This window comes from Pongo pygmaeus, chromosome 2, assembly GCF_028885625.2.
Source record: "Pongo pygmaeus isolate AG05252 chromosome 2, NHGRI_mPonPyg2-v2.0_pri, whole genome shotgun sequence".
Taxonomy (NCBI): Eukaryota; Metazoa; Chordata; class Mammalia; order Primates; family Hominidae; genus Pongo; species Pongo pygmaeus.
Window position 1 is genome coordinate 115,334,948 of NC_085930.1, and position 23,472 is coordinate 115,358,419.

General features: G+C 45.3%; 1 protein-coding gene across 6 annotated transcripts in view; it reads right to left on the reverse strand.

Annotated features, from left to right (window-relative positions):
* Positions 1-19,057, reverse strand: part of XYLB (xylulokinase) — a 76,395-nt gene extending 57,338 nt beyond the window's left edge. For 2 of the 6 annotated variants that reach the window (XR_010125753.1, XR_010125752.1), the window contains exons 1-4: positions 18,865-19,034; positions 17,057-17,139; positions 4,283-4,352; positions 1,668-1,748 (exon numbers count right to left, since the gene is read on the reverse strand). Coding sequence is in view for 4 of the 6 variants with exons in the window: in XM_054480377.2 (XP_054336352.1) it covers positions 1,668-1,748; positions 4,283-4,352; positions 17,057-17,139; positions 18,865-18,921 (291 nt within the window). In the remaining 2 variants the exon portion in view is untranslated. Of the gene's footprint in view, positions 1-1,667; positions 1,749-4,282; positions 4,353-17,056; positions 17,140-17,863; positions 18,008-18,864 lie in introns of those variants that run through there. The other 4 variants (XM_054480377.2, XM_054480378.2, XM_063662022.1 and 1 more) reach the window with 3 other exon arrangements.
* Between the last annotated feature and the right edge of the window lie 4,415 nt (positions 19,058-23,472).

The window sequence follows — 23,472 nt, forward strand, 5'->3', positions numbered from 1 at the left end:
CACCTAACCGACTCAGGTACAGATGGGTGGAAGTGGTCGTGAGTATCAGGAAAGGGTCCCAGTGTGTGTTGCATGCACAGAATCTGCAGGTGAGGGGTGCCAGGAAGGTCCCGGGAAGGGTGGCATTCTAAGCAGTGGGTCTGAGGCTGGGTCAGGGGTGGGTGATGGGCTGAAGAGAGAGGGGAGAGTGTGAGCACTGAGAGCCTGAAACCATGCTCAGGAGGCTGGGGTTTATCTTGGAGGTGGTGGGAAACCTGGATTACCGGGGGAGTGGCATGGACAGAGCTGAATGTATGAAGGGCTTGTGGGAGTCACGGGGAAGGTAGGCTGGAGGCAGGAAGGCTGCGGTAGAGACCTGGAGAAGAATGACAAGCAGGTAGCGCTGGAGAAGAGATAGTAGAGTCAAGGGTCACAGACAAATCAGTGGGACATGAGGACCCTTGGATGTGGGGAGGGAAGGTGGAGGAGGCAGGGATGACACTTGAGTTGTGCCCTGGGTGGATGGGGAGAATTCCCTGAGAAAGAGAACCCAGAAAGGAGGAGGTCTGAAGGGAGACAGAACTCAGTCTGGGACATGCTAAGTTTGAGGCATATGTGGGACATCCAGCCATGGGGGTCAGGGAATAGCTAGGAGGGAGATGGGGGTCCAGGCCCGGGATTCGGGAGAGAGAAGTGGACAAGATCACCCAGGGAATCTCTGTTGTGTTTAACAAGAACCAAAACAATAAATTCCTGTTAGGTCACAGAGGAAGAAGCATCTTCAGAAAAATTAGTTACATCCTAGTGAGGATTTGAAAATATAGTAATCCAGCATGGAGAAAAGCGATCCCAGCACAGCCAAGGGACTGGATGAGATGGACTCAGGTCCTGACTCCCACTCCCAGCACTGTGTGATCTTGGGTAACTGACATCACCTCTCTGTGCCTCATGTAAATATCAATGATAATAACAGAAGCCCAAGCTTTAATAATGTTTACTGCGTATTAATAGGAGGCACTGTGCTAGGTACTTACACTCACAATGACCCTATGACAGATGAGAATACAGGGGCACCAGAAAGCCAGATGACATATCCCAGGTCACTGCCTGTAAATGGCAGAGCCAGGGATCAAACCCAGACAGTATGCCCTGAGTGTGTACCAAGCACTCCACAGCACCACCCTGTAGAATCATAAGGATTAAGTTGGATGACATCTGGAAAGGCCTCAGAGTTGTATCTGGCATGCACTAAGTGCTCAGTCAATGTCCTCTGATATCATTATTAATATTCTTCCTTCTACTGAAACTACTATCATTATTAGGATCATTTTTGACTTTGCTTTTACTTTCAGGAAATAGAAAAGCAATTGTGGTGCCCCCAAGCAGTCATAATAAATTCAGGTCAATTGCTTCCTCCATCCCTTTCAGAGGAACTCAGTTCTCTCACCAAGCGTCCTATTTTATATAATACTTACTCCTAAGAACTGTCTCAGATCCTTTTGCAACAAGACAAGTTATACAGTCTCCAAAGTAAAATAGTTGTAGGGATTTTTATTCACAGTGAAATTTGTGCAGTGGCTGTCAAGAATGAGCCGCTCCCCATCAAAGAGTTGCCATCTCTTCAACACCCACACCACTGCCCAGGACAGTCACCCTCACATGGCAGACAGAGTCTGCTGCAAACGAACCTGGCCTGCCCCGGACAAGGCTAGGACTTGAGAGAAGTCGAAGCCCGAAGCCTTCATCTTCTCCAAGATGATATCCAGTGCCTGAGAAGAAAAACAGAACCCACCATGACTGTACAGAACCACGGAATCAGACACGCAAGCCTCAGAATTGAAACGCAAGTGCCTGCCATTACAGCAGAGGACTCTGGGCAGATGATGAAGAAACTCATGACTTGGGATTTGTAAGCACTAGAGTACATTAATTAAACAAGTAGGCATCAATCAAATAAAAAGGTCAACTATGCTAAAAAAATTTTAAATAAATGGAATCATAAACCACCAATCCTCAAATTTTACTTCTCCATTTTTTTCTTTCTTCAAGACAGGGTCTCGCTCTGGTTCCCAGACTGAAATGGAGTGGCGCAATCTCAGCTCACTGCAGCCTCAACCTCCCAGGCCCAAGTGATCCTTCCATCTCAGCCTCCCAAGTGGCTGCAACTACAGGTGCATGCCATCACCTCACACCTGTAATCCCAGCACTTTTGGAGGCCAAGGCAGGAGGATCACTTGAGCTCAGGAGTTCAAGACCAGTGTGGGCAACATAATGAGATCCCATCTCTACAAAAAATGAAAAATTTAGCTGGGTGTGGTGGCATGAACCTGTAATCCCAGCTACTCAGGAGGCTGAGGAGGGAGGATACTTGAGCCCAGGAGAATGAGGCTATAGTGAGCCATGATCACACCACTGCACTCCAGCCTGGGCAACACAGCGAGACCTTGTCTCAAAAACAAACTAACAAAATAAGGCAGCCAACTTTTGCCTTCTTTTATTTGCATTTTCAACCCTCTATATTAGTGATCTGACTTCACTGCAACAGGGAAGTGAAGAGCAAATGAGAGAGCTCCCATGAGAGCAAAGCATCAGGCCCAGACTCCCCGTGTTCAGGAGCCGGAGGCTGGAGGGAGTGGATAGAGATGATGGCCACCTGTTTCAGGCCCCTATTCCAGCCTCCACTGTCTGGTTGGACCCTCCTTTCTAGCAAAACCCAGTGAGTGGGATGGATGGTGGCGCCCAGCAGAACTTGGCACCACCCTCCTAAGATTTCACGGCAGGAATTAGAGATTCATTCTGACCTGTGTTTTCCTGAGGGCAGAGAAGACTCTCTCACTTCTGCCTGACTCCACCACCCCCAGACTTTGCTGGGAGAGCTTCTTTCAGCCCTGGCTGTGGCTGCCATCTCTATCTGTGCCCATCAAACCTCGGGCAGGGAGTGGGGTGCAGCTGGAGCAGGGTCTGGCAGAGCTAGGATCAAGTTTGGTCCTGGAGGCTGCGTCAGATCAGAAATCACCCTGGCCCCACCCCCAAGCCTGGCTCTCACCCACTGCTCACCTCCCCAGGTGAAGGCCTTGGCCTATGAGATGCCCTCGACATCATCATTAGGACCTCCTGACACTGACCATTGTCTCTAACCCCCGACCCTCCCACTCTGCCCCTTGGTCTGGCTCAGCCTCCTCTGAAGTACATTCTAGCCAGTTTGTCTGGATAAAATCCATCCTTTACCCCAATTCTCCAGTATATGAATCAGGGTTATATCAATAAAAAAGAAATCATACTAGTTATTTTTAACAAGAAGAATTTAATATAGGGAATTGGTTAGATAGGTATTGGAGGACTGAAAAAAGCTTTTGGAAGACACACACTTAGCTGGCCTCCAGTTTCAGGAACTCGGGGACCCTGCAGCATATAATGAGGTAGCCCCTGGCGCTACCACGCCTGTCTGTGCTGTCCACATCCCTGCTCCTGTGGCCCCCTAGGTCACCAGATCCTGCTACAGGCATTCTCCTTTCCTGTTGATCCCCAGCAGGCAGGCCTGGCTTGGCATTGATATAAGTCTGACTGGCCAGGCCATAACTTGCCATTCTAGGTGCTTAGGGAGCTAAGGGATCTTGGAGGCTGAGCACTAAGACCCTAAGGGCTATGTTTGTATTTCTTTTTTTTTTTTTTTTTTGAGATGGAGTTTCACTCTTGTTATCCAGGCTGGAGCTCAATGGTGCGGTCTCAGCTCACTGCAACCTCCACCTCCCAGGTTCAAGTGATTCTCCTACCTCAGCCTCCTGAGTAGCTGGGATTACAGGCACGAGCCACCATGCCCAGCTAATTTTTTGTATTTTTAGTAGAGACAAGTTTTCACCATGTTGGCCAGGCTGGTCTCGAACTCCTGACCTCAGATGATCCACCTGCCTCGGTCTCCCAAAGTGCTGGGATTACAGGCATGAGCCACCATGCCCAGTCTATGTTTGTATATTTCATGGTACAAGGGAGGCCACAGGGCCTGACTGCAGATGTTTGGAAAATATTTGCTCTGTGGTATTTTAAAGGTGGTTAATGGCAGGACTTGCCATCTGCTGTAGCTCCAGTACCTGGAAGTTTTTTGTAAGTCCTCTGAGCCTGGGAGTGTTGACACCAGCTGAGGCTGAGCCTGATCCCAGGAGCCATGCCAACTCCACTTTCCCATGAGGACCTGGTCTCAACAGATGCTCTCATTGGCTGCCACCTTTGGACCTCCTAGCAAATCACCGAGTCTGCCAGTCAGACAGGCTGGGGACAGAAGGAGAACAGGAATCCCTACGCTTACCTGGACCCACATTAGTACTGGAGAAGTGACCGTCAGCCCATCCTTGTGCACATGAACACCGCCCTGAGTCCTGCAAGAACAACAGAGAATGTAAACCAGAGCCTCAGGGCAGGCAGACCATTGCAAAGCCAGGAGAAATCCTATGGTAGATGACTCTGGAAATGTCCAGATGAAGGAGAACCTTCCCCAACCCCAAGTGGGAACTGTTAATTGAACAGGCACGAGGGCTGCAAAGATGGAAAGAGAAGACAGGCAAATTGCCCAGAGTGGCCCAGATGTGGCAATTCTCAAAAGCATCTTCTAAAGAAGCCTTCTAGATAAGAAAGGCTCACCCTAGGGGAGTGCAGTGTTGGATTATAAAATCCCTCTCAAGCCCCATAGGTTTGGAGAGGTAGAAGAGGGGCAGCCACACAGAGATGCCGCGTCAGAGGGAAGAGTGTCTCTACTATCACAACAGACCAACAAGTCCTTGGACTACAGGCTTTGGAAGTTTGACTGGAACCCTCTCCCCACCCTCCTCACCCCTAGAAGACTCTAGTGCAAAGAGCTGATCTGATAAAATCCAGCCCTTTTAACTATGTGTTAAAAAAGAGAAAACCAGGCTCAGAATCCACACCAAGATGCTGTTAGATAACCATGTGATCTAGCCATTCAATTCCTAAGTATCCAGCCAAGAGAAATGAAAGACTAAGTCCATAGAAAGATTTGTACACAAATATTCATAGAAGACTTATTTGTAATAATTAACTGGAATCAACCCAGTGTCCCTAAACAAGTGAACAGATAAATTGTGGTATATATATGTGATATCACACTACAGAGCAAGAAAAAATATGAACTATTCATATGTACACAATTATAACTTATACAGGAACAGACTAGAAGACGCAGGTTCTTCTATACTGAGAAAAGGAGATCAGTGGTTGTTTAAGTCTAGTGGGTGCTGGGAATAGGCCCTAAGCCTGTCATAAACAGGCCTTAAAGAAACTAGCCATAAACAGGATTTCTGCAGCAATGTGGCTGTTCCTGATAGCTATCACACTCACACTGGAGGTTGCTGGTTTACCAGAATGAGGGCAGGGAACACCTGGCCCACCCAGGGCGGAAAACCGCTCAAGGCATTCCTAAACCACAAACAATGGCATAAGCGATCTGTGCCTTACGGACATGTTCCTGCTGCAGATAATCAGCCAGAGCCTGTTTCTCTGCTCCTTGATAAGAATGCTTTGTTTCCCATAAGGAATGCTTTTAGCTAATCTATAATCTATAGAAACGATGTTTATCACGGGCTTACTGTCAATAAATATGTGGGTAAAACTCTGTTCATGGCTCTCAGCTCTCAAGGCTTTTTAGCTGATTCCCACACTGCACTTTATTTCTGGGTCTTTGTCTTCATTCCTCTAGTGCCGGTACGTTGGAGTCTCCACAACCGAGCTTGTCTCGGTAAGTGGGGAAAACAGCAATCCTTTGGGGGGTGACATAAATATTCTGTATCTTGATTGTGGTGGTAGTTTCACAGCTATAGGTCTATATCTGTCAAAATACATTTAATTATACATTTTTAATGGATGGCATTTTTTGTACATAAATTATACTCAATAATATGGATTTTTAAAAAAGATACTACTAGGGAAAAAGAGGAAGAGAGCAACAAAATTTTACTATAGACAATAAAAGCTCACCAAAAAATGTTGCCTTTACAAAACAGATAAAAACTGTAACCAGACATTCTGCCATGTATTTAACAACTTAAAACTGGCATTTCGGCTGGGCGCGGTGGCTCACACCTATAATCCCAGTGCTTTGGGAGGCCAAGGCAGGCAGATCACCTGAAGTCAGGAGTTCAAGACCAACCTGGCCAATATGGTCAAACCCCATCTCTACAAAAATACAAAAATTAGCCAGGCATGGTGGAGGGCACCTGTAATCCCAGCTACTTGGGAGACTAAGGCGAGAGAATTGCTTGAACCCAGGAGGCGGAGGATGCAATGAGCTGAGATCTTGCCACTGCACTCCAGCCTGGGCGTGACAGAACAAGGCTCCGTCTCAAAAAAAAAAAAAAAAAAAAAACCACACACACACACAAAACAAAACTGGCATTTCTAGCTAAGAAGGAAGACCAGAGCCACCCCATGCCCCAAAAGCACCAGGCCCAAATGGTTTGACAGAAAAATTATACCAAACATTTAAATAGCAAATATTTCTAATACTATTTAAATTGTTCTAGAGCACCCGAAAAGAAGGAAAATTTTTCCAATTATTTTAGTGAAGTAAATATAAAATTGATACCAAAACCTAACCAATACTGCACCAAAGCACAAATAGCAAAAGGAAAAAAGTAGGAAAATTAGACTTTATCAAAATTAAAAACATTGCTTCAAAGGATCATCAAGAAAGTGAAAAGACAACCCACAGAATGGGACAAAAATTTTGAGATCGCATATCTGACAAGGGACTTGTATCCAGAATATATATTAAAAAAACTTTTACAACTCAATAATAAAAGAGAAATAACACAGTTTTTTTTTATAAAAGGGCAAAAGATCTTAATAGACATTTCTCTAAAGAAGATATACAAATGGCAAAGATACTCAACATCATTATCATTAGATAAATACAAATCAAAAGCACAGTGAGATTGCATTTCACATCCACTAGGATGGCTGCCATCTGTAATTAAAAAGACAGTCAACAATAAATGTTAAGCAAGGATGTAGGCTGGGCGTGGTGGCTCACGCCTGTAATCCCAGCACTTTGGGAGGCTGAGGCGGGCGGATCACAAGGTCAGGAGATTGAGACCATCCTGGCTAACACGGTGAAACTCCGTCTCTACTAAAAATACAAAAAATTAGCCGGGCATGGTGGTGGGCGCCTGTAGTCCCAGCTACTAGGGAGGCTGAGACAGGAGAATGACATGAACCCGGGAGGTGGAGCTTGCAGTGAACCGAGATCGTGCCACTGCACTCCAGCCTGGGTGACAGAGCAAGACTCCATCTCAAAAAAAAAAAAAAAAAAAAAAGGATGTAGAGAAACTGGAGGCACCATCTACCACTGGTGGGAATAGAAAATTGTACAGCCACTTTGGAAAACAGTTTGGCAATTCTTCAAAATGTTGAACATAAAGTTACCATGTGACCCTGCAATTCCACTTTTAGGTAATATACCCAATAGAAATGAAAATATATGTCCACACAAAAACGTGTACATTGTATTAGTTTGCTCAGGTTGCTATAACAAAATACCATAAACTAGATGGTTTAAACAACAGGCATTTATTTTCTCACAGTTCTGGAGGCTAGAAGTCCACAATCAAGGTGCCAGCAAATTCAGTTTCTGGTGAAGGCTCTCTTTCCAGCTTGCAGACAGCCGCCTTCTCACAAGACCTTTCCTCTGTGCATCTGTGCATGAAGTGGGATAGCACTGGTGTCTCTCCTTCTTATAAGGAAACCAGTCCTATCAAATTAGAGCCCCACCCTTACAACCTCATTTAATCTTAATTATCTACCTAAAGGCCTCACCTCCAAATATACTGTCATGATGAGGGTAGGCTTCCAACATATGAATTCTGGGGGGCCACAATTCAATCCATAACATATGTGGATGTTCATAGCAGAATAACTCACAATAGCAAAAAAGCAGAACAACTCAAATGTCCATCAGTTGAAAGGAAAAACAAACTGTGATATATCAATGCAATGGAATATTATGAACCACAAAAAGGAATGAAATACTGACACATGCTACGACGTGGATGAACTTTGAAAACATTATGCCAAGTATCTGGTTCAAGTTGGTATTTGAAATAAACAAAAAGCTATGAAAATTTTTTAAAAAGAAAACATTATGCTAAGTAAAAGAAAGCTGTCACATATTATATATATTCACGTCTATGAAATGTCCAGAATCAGCAAATCCAGAGATAGAGAGTTGATTGTGGTTGCCACTACTGGCAGGAGGGGGGACTATTCAGTGGATGCTAATTAATACAGGGTTTCCTTTCCAGGTGGTGAAAATGTTCTAAGATTACATAGTGGTGATGGTGATATGGTTCTTTGAATATACTAAAACCATCAAATTGTACATGTTAAAAGGGTGAATTTCATGGTATGTGAATTACATTTCAATAGAAACAGTATTTTCTCTTTGTTTCTTTTCTTTCTTTTTTTTTTTTTTTTGAGACAGAGTCTTGCTCTGTCGCCCAGGCTGGAGTGCAGTGGCGTTATCTCGGCTCACTGCAAACTCCGCCTCCCAGGTTCACGCCATTCTCCTGCCTCAGCCTCCCGAGTAGCTGAGACTACAGGTGCCCGCCACCAAGCCCGGCTAAATTTTTGTATTTTTAGTAGAGACGGGGTTTAACCGTGTTAGCCAGGATGGTCTTGATCTCCTGACCTCATGATCTGCCCGCCTCTGTAATCCCAAAGTGCTGGGATTACAGGCGTGAGTGACCACGCCTGGCCCCAGTATTTTCTTTAAAAAAAGGATATGAGGGAAAAAATTATATTAGTTAAGGAAAAACACATTTCTATGGCTTGATACAGCTGAAGTTTCTTTCTCCTCATGTAAAGCACAATCAGTAGGTGGTGAGGAACATGAGTGGGGAGTGGGGAGTTCTGCTCCATGCAGTCATTCAGGAACCAGGTTGATGGTGGCTCTATCATGTTCCACATGTGCTTCCAAGGTTGCTCTGGATACCCACATCAGCCAGAAAATGGGAGAAAAGTTGGAGAAGGAGGTTTTCTCCAACTTTTGGAGTCTAAAAGACTAGGTCTTTTAGAGGTCTGATCACATTTTCTTATATTCCACTGGCTAGAACTCAGTCACATGATTGAACATAACTACAAGGAAGGCAGGAGAGTGCCTAGGAAGAAAGGGAAATGAGTTTGGAAGACAGCTGATAAGTTTCTGCTAGAAACCTCCCTTCCCCACTTACAGTAGTAAAAGGATAAAAAAGTTAGAAATAAACTTAAAAATAATTATCTACATTGGGTAGTTTTTGCATTGTCACAAACCACTTCAAAACTTAGTGGCTCAAAACCATTAAGCTCATAATTCTACTTGCTATCATTGGGTGGGGCTCAGCTGGGCTCACTCATACATCTGCAGTCAGTTAACGATAGCTAGAAGGCTCTGCTTCATAGGTAGCTAACAGTAGCTAGTGGCTGGCTGGCTCTTAGGTGAAGAACTTGGGGCAACTAGGCCACATATGTCCAACTCTCCAGCAGTGTAGCCTGAGCTTGTTCATTTGGTGGCTGGGCAGAGTTCCAAGAATGACAGCAGAAGCACGTAAGGCTGCTTGAGGCTTAGGCTTAGAACTGGCACAATGCCACTTCCCCTGTTCTATTGGATAAAGCAAATCAACAGGTAGGGAAATGACTCCTTGATGGGAGGAATTGCAGTCACATTGCAAAGGCTGTGGGTACAGGGATGGGTGGAGTATTGTGGTCATTTTTGTAATCTATCAAAGTGAGCAAAATCTGTATGTTAAACATATTAAAACACATGTGAAGTATTCAAAAGAAGACTTGAACAAATGGAAAGTCATAACGTGTGCTTAGACACGAAGACTTAATCTCATAAAGTTGTCAATTCTGCCAAGTTAATTTATAAAGATAATACGATCTCAATAAAAATATTAACAACAGGCTGTGTGCGGTGGCTCACGCCTGTAATCCCAGCACCTTGGGAGGCCGAGGTGGGTGGATCACCTGAGGTCAGGAGTTCGAGACCAGCCTGACCAATTATGGTGAAACCCTGTCTCCACTAAAAACACAAAAATTAGCCAAGTGTAGTGGTATGTGCCTGTAGTTCCAGCTACTCAGGAGGCTGAGACAGGAGAATGGCTTGAACCCGGGAGGTGGAGGTTGCAGTGAGCAGAGAACACACCACTGCACTTCAACCTGGGCTCCAGAGCTAGACTCCATGTCAAAAAAAAAAAAAAAAAAAAATTAACAATTTGGCTTTCTGGAACCTGAAAAGCTGATTCTGAAATACATATTGAAAAAGAACAAGAATAGCCATGGAAACTCTGGAAAAAAAACGAACAGAGGGGACCAACAATTCTAGATATTAAAACATATTACAGGCCGAGTGCAATGGCTCACGCCTGTAATCCCAGCACTTCAGGAGGCCGAGGCAGGCGGATCACCTGAGGTCAGGAGTTAGAGACCAACCTGGCCAACATGGCAAAAACCCATCTCTACTAAAAATACAAAAATTAGCCAGTGGCGGGCGCCTGTAATCCCAATTATTCAGGAGGCTGAGGCAGAAGAATCACTTGAACCCAGGAGGCGGAGGATGCAGTGAGCCGAGATCGTGCCACTGTACTCCAGCCCGGGCGACAGAGCAAGACTTCAGCTCAAAAGTAAATAAACAGACAAACAAACATATTACAGAGCTGGGATAATTGAAACAATGTGTTACTGGCTTATGAACAGATCTACCAAACCATGGAACAAAAAAAAAGCCCAAAAATGGACCTAAGTGAACACAGAAAGTAGCATATGATAAGGCTCACATCTCAAATCATGGAGGTAAAGATGGACTTCTTTTTTTTTTGTTGAGATGGAGTCTCGCTTTGTCACCCAGGCTGGAATGCAGTGGCACAATCTCAGCTCACTGCAACCTCTGCCTCCCAGGTTCAAGTGATTCTCCTGCCTCAGCCTCCCAAGTAGCTGAGACTACAGGCACCCACCACCATGCTCAGCTAATTTTTGTATTTTTAGTACAGACAGGGGTTTCACCATGTTAGCCAGGCTGGTCTTGAACTCCTGACCTCAGGTAATCTGCCCACCTCAGCCTCTTAAAGGTAAAGATGGACTTCTAAAAACCCGGTTGAGGCTGGGTGTGGTGGTTCACACCTGTAATCTCAGCACTTTAGGAGGCAGAGGTGGGTGGACTGCTTGAGCCCAGGAGTTCGAGACCAGCCTGGGCAACAGAGTGAGACCCCATCTCCACAAAAAAAAAATACAAAAAAATTAGCTGGTCATGGTAGGGGCGCACCTGTGGTTCCAGCTACTTGGGAGGCTAAGGAGGGAGGATTGCTTGAGCCCGGGAGGCATAGATCGCAGTGAGCTGAATCACACCACTGCACTCCAGCTTGGGTGACAGCCAGCTCCTGTCTCAAATAAAAAAATTAAATGAAATAAAAACATGGTTGGTGTTACAACAACTGAAGAGTCATCTGGGAAAAATTAAAGTCGGATACAAATGTCATACTATGTACCTGGATAAACTCCAAATATTTTTTTGTAAGAAAGTTGAAATCTTACAAGAACTAGATAAAAATATAGGTGAGTTCCTTCATAATTTTGGAGTGAGGAAGCCCTTTTAAACTATGACTCAAAATCTAGAAGCAATAAAAGAGACTGGGAAATTCAATGACATAAATATCTGTGTGTGGCAGTAATAGCGACAACTTGGCCAGGTGTGGTGGCTCACGCCTGTAATCTCAGCACTTTGGGAGGCCGAGGCGGGCAGATCACGAGGTTGGGAGATCAAGACCATCCTGGCTAACATGGTGAAACCCCGTCTCTACTAAAAAATACAAAAAATTAGCTGGGCGTGGTGGCAGACACCTGTAGTCCCAGCTACTCGGGAGGCTGAAGTAGGAGAATGGCATGAGCTCGGGAGGTGGAGCTTGCAGTGAGCCGAGATCATGCCACTGCACTCCAGCCTGGGTGACAGAGAGAGACTCCATCTCAAAAAAACAACAAAAAAAAGCAACAACCCATAGCAAGTCAAAAATCAAACAAAATCTGGGAAACATATTTGCAATTCATTTAACAACAAAGAGGGAATTCCTCCAATATACGAAAAGCTCCTAGAAATTATAAGAAATGGATAACCAATCCAAGAGATGATAAGAAATAGATAGCCAATCCAACAGAAAAATGGGCGAAGGACATTAAAAACAACTTCACAGAAAAATAAATTCAGGTAGCCCTTCAACGTCTGAAAAGATGCTCAACTTCACTCATAAGAGAAATGCAAAGTATATCATTATTCATCTATCATATTGGCAAAGAATCAAAAACTCAATAACCCTCATTGTGCTGGCTAGGCTGTGGGAAAACAGGCCCTGTCATGTGTTAGTGGTAGGGTGCAAATCAATATAATCCCTATGGGAGGCAATCTGGCCACATCTCCCAAAATTATAAATCTTTGGACCAGCAATCCCAATTCCCAAAAATTTAACTTACAAATAAATTGGCACACATCTGCAATGACATATGTAATGTAATCTACTATATTATTTTTCATTGCAAATAAGTCAATGTCCTCCATTAGGAAATGGTACATCTACACAATGGAATACTACACATCTATAAAAAACAACACAGAAGTTTTTATGTATTGACATGTAAACATAGCCACATTATTGCGAAGTGAGTAAAGCAAAGTACAGATCAGTGAGCACAGTATGCTTTCTCTTGTGTGAAAGGAGGAAAATAAGAATATTCATACCTTCCTATATTTCCATGTAAAAACACTGGAAGAAGCCTGGCGCAGTGGCTCGAGCCTGTAATCCTAGCACTTTGGGAGGCTGAAGCGTGTGGATCGCTTGAGTCCAGGAGTTCAAGACCAGCCTAGGCAATATGGTGATACCCTGTCTCTACCACAAAAGTGCAAAAATTAGCCATGTGTGGTGGCGTGCGCCTGTAGTCCCAGCTACACAGGAGGCTGAGGTGGGAGGATCACTTGAGCCCGGAAGTTGGAGGATGCAATGAGCCAAGATCATACCACTGTACTCCAGTTTGAGGGACAGAGCCACACCTTGCCTAAAAAGTAAAAAAAAAAAAAAAACTGGAAGGATACACAACAAATTAAAGTCATCTGTAGAGAAGGGATGGAGAGGACAGATGAGCTCACAGGTGGGATTAAGACTTTTCACTGTTATATGGCTGGGCTCAGTGGCTCACGCCTGTAATCCCAGCACTTTGGGAGGCCGAGGTGGGCAGATCATGAGGTCAGGAGATCGAGACCATCCTGGCTAACATGGTGAAACCCTGTCTCTACTAAAAATACAAAAAATTAGCTGGGCGTGGTGGCGGGCACCTGCAGTCCCAGCTACTTGGGAGGCTGAGGCAGAAGAATGGTGTGAACCCGGGAGGCAGAGCTTTCAGTGAGCCGAGATCGCGCCACTGCACTCTAGCCTGGGCGACAGAGCCAGACTCCATCTCAAAAAAAAAAAAAGAAAAAAAGAAAAAAAAAGACTTTTCACTGTATACTTTTCATTTGAATTATACATTAAGTGCAATGTAATGCCTGTTAACAATATAAAATATTTTTTATTAAAATCACCACTTTGGAAGAGAATTCCTTAAGAAGTTAAACATATACTTGCCATATAACTCAGCCACTATACTCCTGGTATGTCATTTCCAAGAGAAATGAAATCATATGTCCATGAAAAGATTTGTATGTGACTCTCATAGCCCCTTGCTTATAACAACAGAAAAGAGAAACAACCCCAATATCCCTCATCAGGTGAAACCAATTGTAGTCCATCCATACAACATCATACAATGAAATACTATTCGGCAATAATAGGAACCAACTATTGCCACATGTAGCAACACGGATGAATCTCAAAACTGTGATGCGAAATTTTAAAGGTTTTAAAAAAGCGTACATAATTATGATTCCATCTATACAAAATTCTAGAAAATACAAACTAGTGATAGAAAACACATCAGCGGTTGCCAATGGGTAGGGGTATGGGGAAGGAGGCATGGCTTGCAAAGAGTAGGAGGAAATTTTTAGGACATGGAAATACTCATTGTCTTATTTTGGTGATAGTTTCATGAAAGAATACAGACATTAAAGCTTTTAACTGTATACTCCAAGTATGCACAGTATTGTACATCAGTTATACCTTAATAAAGTTGTTAAAAAAAAAACCCACAATGCAATTGAGGTGATGGGGAAGGAATGAACTAAATGTATAGGTATCTGGTTTAAAATATCTTGAAAATATAATGGAAAAAAGCAATACCGTATTTTGGTTATGGACACCTTTTTTTAAATGTCCAGTGGAGAGGACTGACATTAAATGGAAGAGAGAGTGAGGGAGAGGAAATTTTAAAATTTTGAAAGACTAGAAGTCATATAGGGTATGTTCTCAGACCACAATGAAATTAAACTAGAAATCAATAACAGAAAGCTGGAAAATCTGGAGATTAAACAACACACAACACACTTCCATACGTATTTTTTTTTTTTTTTTTTTTTTTTGAGACAGGGTCTCCCTCTGTTGTTCAGGCTGGAGTGCAGTGGTGCGATCTTGGCTCACCGAAACCTCCCTCTCCACAGTTCAAGCAATTCTCCTGCTTCAGCCTCCCAAGTAGCTAGGATTACAGGCGTGCAGCATACATGGTGCCTGCCACCATGCCTGCCACCACGTCCAGCTAATTTTTTTGTATTTTTAGTAGAAACAGGGTTTCACCATGTTGGCCAGGCTGGTCTTAAACTCTGGACCTCAAGTGATCTGCCTGCTTCAGCCTCCCAAATTGCTGGGATTACAGGTGTGAGCCACTGCACCCAGCCTAAACAACATTCTTCTAAATAACCTATGAGTCAAAGAAGTTTCAAGAGAACTAAAAAATATTTTGAACCAAAAAAAACGAAACTATAACTTATCAAAATCTATGGGATGTTGCTGAGGCATCCCGTAAAAAGCATTTGTGCTTACAGAGAAGTTTATAGCATTAAATGCATATATTAGAAAAGAAGGTCTTAAATCAATCCTCTAAGCTTCCACTTCAGGAAACTAGAGAAAAAAGAGCAATTTCAACCTAAAGCAAGCAGAAGAAACTAAGTAATAAAAATTAGAGCACAAAACAACAGGGGAAAAATCAACAAAATCAAAAGTTGAACTTTGAAAAGATCAATACAATTGATAAAACTCTAGCCAGGATAACCAAAGAAAAAAAGAGAGAAGACAAATTTCCAATATCAGAAATGACCAACAGCAAGAGATCATCATTACTGGTCCCATAGATATCATAAGGAGGATAAAGGAATATTATAAACAACACTATGGCCACACATTTGATGCCTTAGTTAAAAAGACCAATTCCTTGAAACATACCAACTACCAAAAGGCAAACATGCAAGGCCTGCAATAATAAAAAATGTGAGAAAGCAAGATGGTTTCTAACCTCGGCTCCAAGGGGCTGCATTATTAGCTGGGGGCAAAGAGTTGGCAACACAATGTGATGGGTAATGAGAGGTGCAAAAAGGGCCAGCTGGGAAGGCTTCAAAGAGGAAGTGTGTCTAAAACAGACAGGGAAGGACACTTTTTTACCAGGACCTCACGAGGGTGCCTCAAAACCAGCAAGTTCACAGTGTTACGGACTGAATTGTGCCCCCTCCGCCCCCAAAACTCATACGCTGAAATCCTAACCCCGAGGGCCTTGGATTGTGATTATTTGGAGATAGGGCCTTTAAAAAGGCAATTAAGTTAAAATGAAGTCATTAGGATGGGCCTTAATCCAGTATGACTCATGTCCTTATAAGAAGATTAGGATACAGATGACACAGACACCAAGCACTCCTGCACCAAGTGACCACCATGTGAAGACACAGCAAGAGAGTGGTCACCTGCAAGCCAAGGAGAGAGGTCCCAGAGGAGACCAATCTTCACAGCACTTTGATTTTAGACTCCTAACGGCCAGATGTGTGAGAATATAAACTTCCGCCCTTTAACCCACCCAGTCTATGGTACCTTGTTATGGCAGCCCAAGCTGAACTCATGATCTTTCTTTCCAAAACTCATTATTTCCCACAGTCCAACATCCACTCTGAAGGACAGCCAGAAATCCCACCCTTACATCTCACATTCAATTTTGTAACAGGACCTGTGTATTTTACTACTCAGCTCTCTCCTATCCATCATTTCATACCCGAATGACCTGCAAAAACCTCTTCAATAGTTCCCCACGTCCATTCCAGCAATGCTCCGAATCTGTTCTCCCAATGCCCCCAGACAGATGTTTTCAAAACAAAAATACAACCTGTCATACCTCACCCATACCCCTAACTCTTATGGCCCTTAGTGGCTGACCATAGCTTCTAGAATAAAGACAAACTCTATACCATGACCTGTGGAGCTCTGACCAGCCTCCACCTCTCTCTGCTCCCCAGCCTCATTGGCTTTCTTCAATTGCATGAAGGAATCAACCATGCTCTTTCTTGCCACAGGGCCCTTGCACATGTTGTTCCTTCTGCCTGGAATGCTCTTCCATCACCTGGCCAACTTCTCTTCCATCGCTTGGCTAACTTCACTCACTCTGATCTCTAGCTCAAGCACCACTTCCCTAGAGACACTCTGGGACTTCCCCTCCCAAGTCTGAGTCACATTCCTTTATAATAAACACTTGGAGAAGTGAGTTCCTTTCCTTCAGAGGCCTTCTCAGAGTTTATAATGAAATGATCTTTTGTGAGATTCTTTGTTTGATACCAGTCTCCACTACTCAGTGGGAAGCTCTGGGAGAGCAAGGACCATTTCTCTTTTTGTTTCACCATCAAGTCCTAGCACCTGGCACAAAGTAGGTCTCAACTGATGCTTACTGCATGAATGGATGAATGGAATTAGGAAGAAATGGGGGAGATGGCACTCTAGGTATAGGAAAAAAAGATGCTTGAAAAGTCTGCCGAGACCACCACTCCTGTATTTGGCAAAGCCTGAACAGTGCGTTCTGTGAACACAAAAGTTTGCGGGAGGACCCCAAAACCAACACCCCCATGACACACACATGCACATCAAGTACATACCCAAATTCTGGAAGATCTCTGTCAAAATGCACACTTTCCTCATAGAAGACATTCAACTCTGCATCAACAGCAACAACCTTTACCTGAAAGGCATTTTAAAAAATGAAGTGTAGAATTTTCCTCAGCTTCTACACTGGTCCAGGGAGTACTAACATCACCAGAAGAGGCCACACACCCTAGGAGCAGTTCAGCCTAGAGACCTCCTTGAAGGCAGGGCTGCGTCACCATAATCGTGGTAACAGAGGACTCATCTGGGGTGACACTCAAAGTTTAGTAAAATGAAGAAACTGAGGCTAAGTAGGAACACCCACATGCCTCAAGGAATCTTTGTACCCCAAATAGCCAAAGCCAAGACCCTCTAGAGGAAGATGTTCACAGATGAGTTGATTTGTGCATCTGACAAGGAGACGGGAGAAACTGCCAGAGAGGAAGGAATGGGAAGCAAGGTTTGGAGGCATCTCTGGGGATCCATGTCTGCAGGGGCCTGAGACCAGGCAAGGCCATAGGCTATTCTCACAGGCCATGATTGTGGTTCAGAGACATTAATGTCCCACTGAAGCAATCTCCAAGCTTGGGAGTATAACTCCTTTCCTGGACAGATGGGGAAACTGAGGTCTAGCAAGGCAACTCGAGTCATCCAGAGTCCCACAGGACTTTCCCCCCAAGGACTGCCAGAGGCCTGCCTCCCTTGACCCATTCGAGAAGAGGGGTTTGACTGCAACTGTGTATATTTCCCAAGTACTTTAAAGGAAAAGGTGCCCCCGGTCACCCCATGCCCTCTTTGAAGGCAAATTTTGATTTGCTTGCCTGTTCGCGGGGCGTTGGCAGCAGCACACTGCTCCTCTGGCCAGCAGTCCTGGGTCCGCCGACCAGGCAAGCTGGTGTCAACGAAGGGCGGTCACAGGGTAAAGTCCATTTGTACACTACGCATTTCACTTTTTTTTTTTTTTTTTTTTTTTTTTTTTGAGACAGGGTCCCGTTCTGTCGCCCAGGCTGGAGAGCGGTGGCGCCATCTTAGCTCACTGCAATCTCCACCTCCTGGGCTCAAGCGTCCGCTTCAGCCTCCAGAGAAACTGGGACTATAGGTGTGCGCCACCATGCCCGGCTAATTTTTGTATTTTCTGGTAGAGACCGGGGTTTCTCCATATTGCCCAGGCTGGTCTCGAACTCTAGGGCTCAAGTGATCCACCCGCCTCGGCCTCCCAAAGTGCTGGGATTACAGGCAAGAGCCACCAGGCCTGGCTCATTTCAATTTTTAAAAAAAGGTTTTGGGCTATAATCTGCTTCCAGGTCACTGGTTGTGCATGTGCGCAGGGCTACCCGCCTGTCTGTTAGTAGCTGACTACTACTGTAGTAGTAGCTACTACTGTTAGTTAGCTACTACTGTTAGTTAGTAGCTGTTAGTTAGTACTGTCTGTTAGTAGCTGACCCTGCCTTATAGTAGCTGACTTCCTTCGTATCCCCGTCACTCGGTGACCATAACAGCGCAGGAACCCGCGGAGTCCTCCGGTCCCTCTGGGCACCGGGGGTCCTGCCGAGGAGCGCCTGCAGTTTCCCGGGGTAGCGGGGTCCAGGCGGGGTCGAGGCCGCATCTTGCGAGCAGGTGGCATTGGCAGGGCATCTCCGGGCGAGGGCACCGGCGCCACACGGCCGCGCGCGGGGCAGGGGCGCGGGGGCCCCGGGAAGCCAGAGAGGTAGGCGCGCCCGCGGCCGGGCCCATGTTTTCCCGCGTCCGGGTGACAGCCCGCCCCCTATCCCCACCGTAGCGGAGGAGGCGGCCCCGTGGCCCTGCGGCCAGGCGACTGTACCTGCTGCGTGCTGAAGTCCCAGCCCAGGCAGCAGCGGCGAGGGGCGTGCTCCGCCATGGCCCTGTCGGGTAAGGCTGCGCGTCCGTCAGTCCGTCCGTCCGCCACGCCGCGTGACTGTCGCCGCGCTCCAGCGCCCAGAGACGCAGGTGCCCGCCCCTCGCTCCGCCCGACCGGACTGTGGACCGGAGTCACGAGGCAGGCTTGCGCTCTGGCGCCGCCTGCGGGGCGACGCGAGCCGCGACCGCGTCCTGTGCAATCGACGGTGCCCCCCACGCAGCCCGCTTTCGTTCCAAGCGCACCCCTTCTGGTCCTCCCCATCTTCATCTTCTCTCTTCATGGGCCTTGCCCTGACACAGCCTGGCTTCCCTTAGAGGACGCCTGGGCCAGAAGTTTCAGCTATAAGCCTGCTTGTCTCTCACAGGGACCCTGCCTGTCCTTCTGGAGGCCCTAGGCCTGCAGTCCTCTGTGGCTGTATCTTGGCACTGGAGCACCCATGGGGGTGACTCAGGGGCCACAGGGAAATGGGCCCTGGGGTTGGAAGCACTGAGTCCTGACAAGCCCTGTCCAGATCCAGCAAATCTGAGTGGTTCCCAGTGTGTCACATCCCACCTGTGTATTTAAACTCAGAGCTCCTGATGCCCCCACGGGGAGACACTCATTCCTGGAGTCAGTTGGAATTGATGGTCTAATGTGTGCCAGGCGTGGTAAAGAGGAATGAGAACCAAAGTCAGACCCACTCCCTTTATTCATGGAGCTGAGGGCGCCTGTCCCACCAGCTACATCCTTCTCGTCCCTAAGACTGACTGCTTTCCAGAATTCCTCCCCAAACCCAGCATGTGAGAGGCTCCTCCTACGAACTTCCCAGCCCACCAGTGCCCTTCTCATGCACTTGCAGTGGTCTGTCTCCCTTGCTGAACTTGAGCTGCTTGGAGTCTACATGGGATCCTCTTCATTGCTGGAACAAGAAGGGGCCAACATACTTGTCCTTCAAGACATTCACAGCTTATTGGGGACACAGCCCCTCCAGCAGTCACCACCTGTGACAATAGACAAATACTGGATACTAGCTAGATCAGAAACAATTATGCAACCTGCTGAGCACATTTAATCCTCACAATGATGCTGGGAAGTAGGTATTATTATCTAGACTTTTAAAAAATTTTAAATAAAGCTATCTAATCTAATAAAGGTATCTAAGTATCTAATCTAATTAAGATTAGGTTACTGCATTTTAGTCTAATCTTAACTGCTTGATGCCTTTTTTTTTTTTTTTTTTGACAGAGTTTCACTCCTGTCGCCCAGGCTGGAGTGCAGTGGCATGATCTCCGCTCACTGCAACCTCCACCTCCCTGGTTCAAGTGATTCTTCTGCCTCAGCCTCCCATGTAGCTGGGATTACAGGCGCACACCACCACGCCCAACTAATTTTTTTTTTTTTTAAAGGAGTTTCACTCTTGTTGCCCAGGCTGGAGTGCAATGCCACGATCTCGGCTCATCGAAATCTCTGACTTCTGGGTTCAAGTGATTTTCCTGCCTCAGCCTCCCGAGTAGCTGAGATTACAGGCATCCGCCACCAAGCCCAGCTAATTTTGTATTTTTAGTAGAGACGAGGTTTCTCCATGTTTGTTAGGCTGGTCTTGAACTCCCGACCTCAGGTGATCCGCCTGCTTCATCCTCCCAAAGTGCTGGGATTACAAGCGTGAGCCACTGCGTACAGCTCTAATTTTGTATTTTTAGTAGAGATGGGGTTTCACCATGTTGGTCAGGCCGGTCTCGAACTCTGACCTCATGTGATCCACCTGCCTCAGCCTCCCAAAGTGCTGGGATTACAGGCATGAGTCACCGTGCCTGGCTGATGACTTTTTAAAAATGTATGTATATACCCATATAAACACTGAGATCAAAACAGAACATTTCCACCACTCCAGAAATTTCCTTCATGACCCTTCCTAATCATTAACTCCCAAGGCAATCACTATTCTGATGTCTACCAGTATAAACTCACTTTGAACTTTGTATAACTTACCATCTTCATTTTACAGAGTGAGAAACTGAGGTGTAGAGAAGTTAATTAACGTGGCCTAATGAAACTGCCATTGCGAAATTATAACTGAGACAGTGAAAGAGATCTGACTTAACCAATTCCATCTTGCTTCCAGCCTCCAAGCTGTCATTGCTCATTCCTAGGCATAGACAGAACTAACTTTAGGAGGAACTTACTTTATAGTTTAAAACAAAGATGATAACAGCCCTTTCCCAAAACAAATCTCCTTCTTGCCTGTGACTAGACTGCCTTTGTAGGACTAACAAATTAGCCACAAGATTAGAAATTAAGGTTTAGGAGTCATGCAGCTGAAGACTACAAGATTCTGACCATCACCAAATTTCTCCTGGGGATAACATCACTGTTGTAAAACCTAAGATCAGTGCTCGAGATATTTTAGAGACCCTGCACTTGATGGATCAGCTGGTACCACCCAGCTCCATAAACTGGCTCATCTGATCTTGTGGCCCGCACCCAGGAACTGACTCAGTGCAAGAAGATAGCTTCAAATTCGTATGAGTTCATTTCCAACCCAACCAATCAGCACTCCCAACTCACTGGCCTCCACCCACCCACCAAATTATCCTTAAAAACTCTGATTCCCAAATGCTCTGGGAGACTGACTTGAGTAATAATGAAACTCTGGTCTCCTACACAGCTGACTCTGTGTGAATTACTCTTTCTCTATTGCAGTCCCCCTGTCTTGATAAATTGGCTCCGTCTAGGCAGTGGTCAAGGTGAACCTGTCGGGCGGTTATACATCCTTTGCTCAGATCATTGGAACACTCCTTCTTTTGTACAGAATGAGGTGTTGCCCAATTCTAGAATCACAGATAAAATCCATTTAGGATCTTTAAACTAAATTTGTTGTAATTTTGTCTTTTGACAGCAGATGTCAGCTCCCAATAAGAGTGGGTTAGATTGCACAGAAAGGGCTCAGAGTGGACAGATGAACCCACATAGGGAGCTGTGAAGGCTATCAAAGACACAGAAAGAGATCATGAGAGGGGCGTAATGGTGGCATTCACTAGACTGAGCTTGTCCAACCTGCAGCCCATGGGCTGCATGTGGCCCAGGATGGCTTTGAATGCAGCCCAACACAAATCAGTAAACTTTCTTAAAACATTATAAGATTTTGGGTGGATTTTTATTTTAGCTCATCAGCTATCATTGGTATATTTTATGTGTGGCCCAATGTGGCCCAGGGAAGTGAAAAGACTGGACACTCCTGCACTAGAACCTTCCTGGGAGGTAGGGCTTTTGACAGGGTCAAGTGCTGCCTAGGAGCCTCTCCCTCAGGCTTAGCAGTAAAGAGGGCAGGTCATCGAAACAGCAAGAGCAAGACCATAGACCTTACTTTGTGCTTTTTAGCCTGAGCTGCTTTCACAAATTGCCACAGATTGATGGCTTAAATGACAGGTATTTATTTCCCACAGTTCTGGAGGCTGGGAATTCTAACATCAAGGGGCTAGCAAATTCAGTTCCTGGTGAGGGCTCTTTTCTTGGCTTGTAGACAGCAGCCTTCTTAATGTATGCTCACATACAGCCTTATCTCCGAGTATGCATGTGGGGAGAGGGAAAGCTCTCTCACCTTTTCCTCTTCTTAAAATTTAATAATCTCATCATGAGGTCCCCACCCTCCTGATCTAATCTAGATCTAATTACCTCCCAAAGACCCCATCTCCTAATACCATCGCATTGGGGGTTAGGACTTCAGTGAATTTTGGAGAGACACAAACATTCAGCCCCTAACAGTTTAAGTACTTTTAAAATTCAGCACCGTTTTGAAGATGTATTAATATTCGTGTATATATCTAATCCTGTGGTTCCCAAACTGCACCAACGTGCTCTGGGTAGCTTCAGGGAACCCATAGAGGTGCTTTGGGATACTTTCCATTTTAGTGGGAAACAGTGATGCAAAACATCTGTCAGGCATCATGTGAACCACTAACTTGAGGTAGTTCACAGTTCCAGCATTAGACTGCTACTTTCCTTTCCATGACATCTTATTTTTGCGAAGCTGTATTTTCAGCAGTTGTAGTGACAAGCAGATACTGCATGAAAATCAAGGGGAAACAAAATAAGGGCACATGTCCAATCTGACCCCAACATTTGAGAAGCCACACGGTGCCCAACAGGCACACACATCACATCCCCTCAGTAAATAATTCTGGTTATTTAAGAATGAAATATTATTTTTTCCTCCAATGTATGTGTATAAATTTCTTCAAACAGGTACTAGTGTGTTGGCACATAAATACCTATTAAGCTGTTTGGACCATCTACTTAATAACAGAACAGAATGGCTAGCCAGAGCTGTTGGCCATTTCTTTTGGCCTAGGAACACCGTGAAGACATTGGTGCGTGAAGTGAGAATGTTTGGGAACCCCTGGTCTAGTTGATCATATTTGTTAGTGAGCCAACACCACATTTTATTATCCAGGCCCCCAGTGAGCGACACCTGGGTGGAGTCCAGTTCAGTGCAAACAGCATTGCATGGAATGCCTTCCCCCATGGCCCTATGGACCTGTGTGAGAGAATGTTTCTGGGCTTTATGTCTGAGAG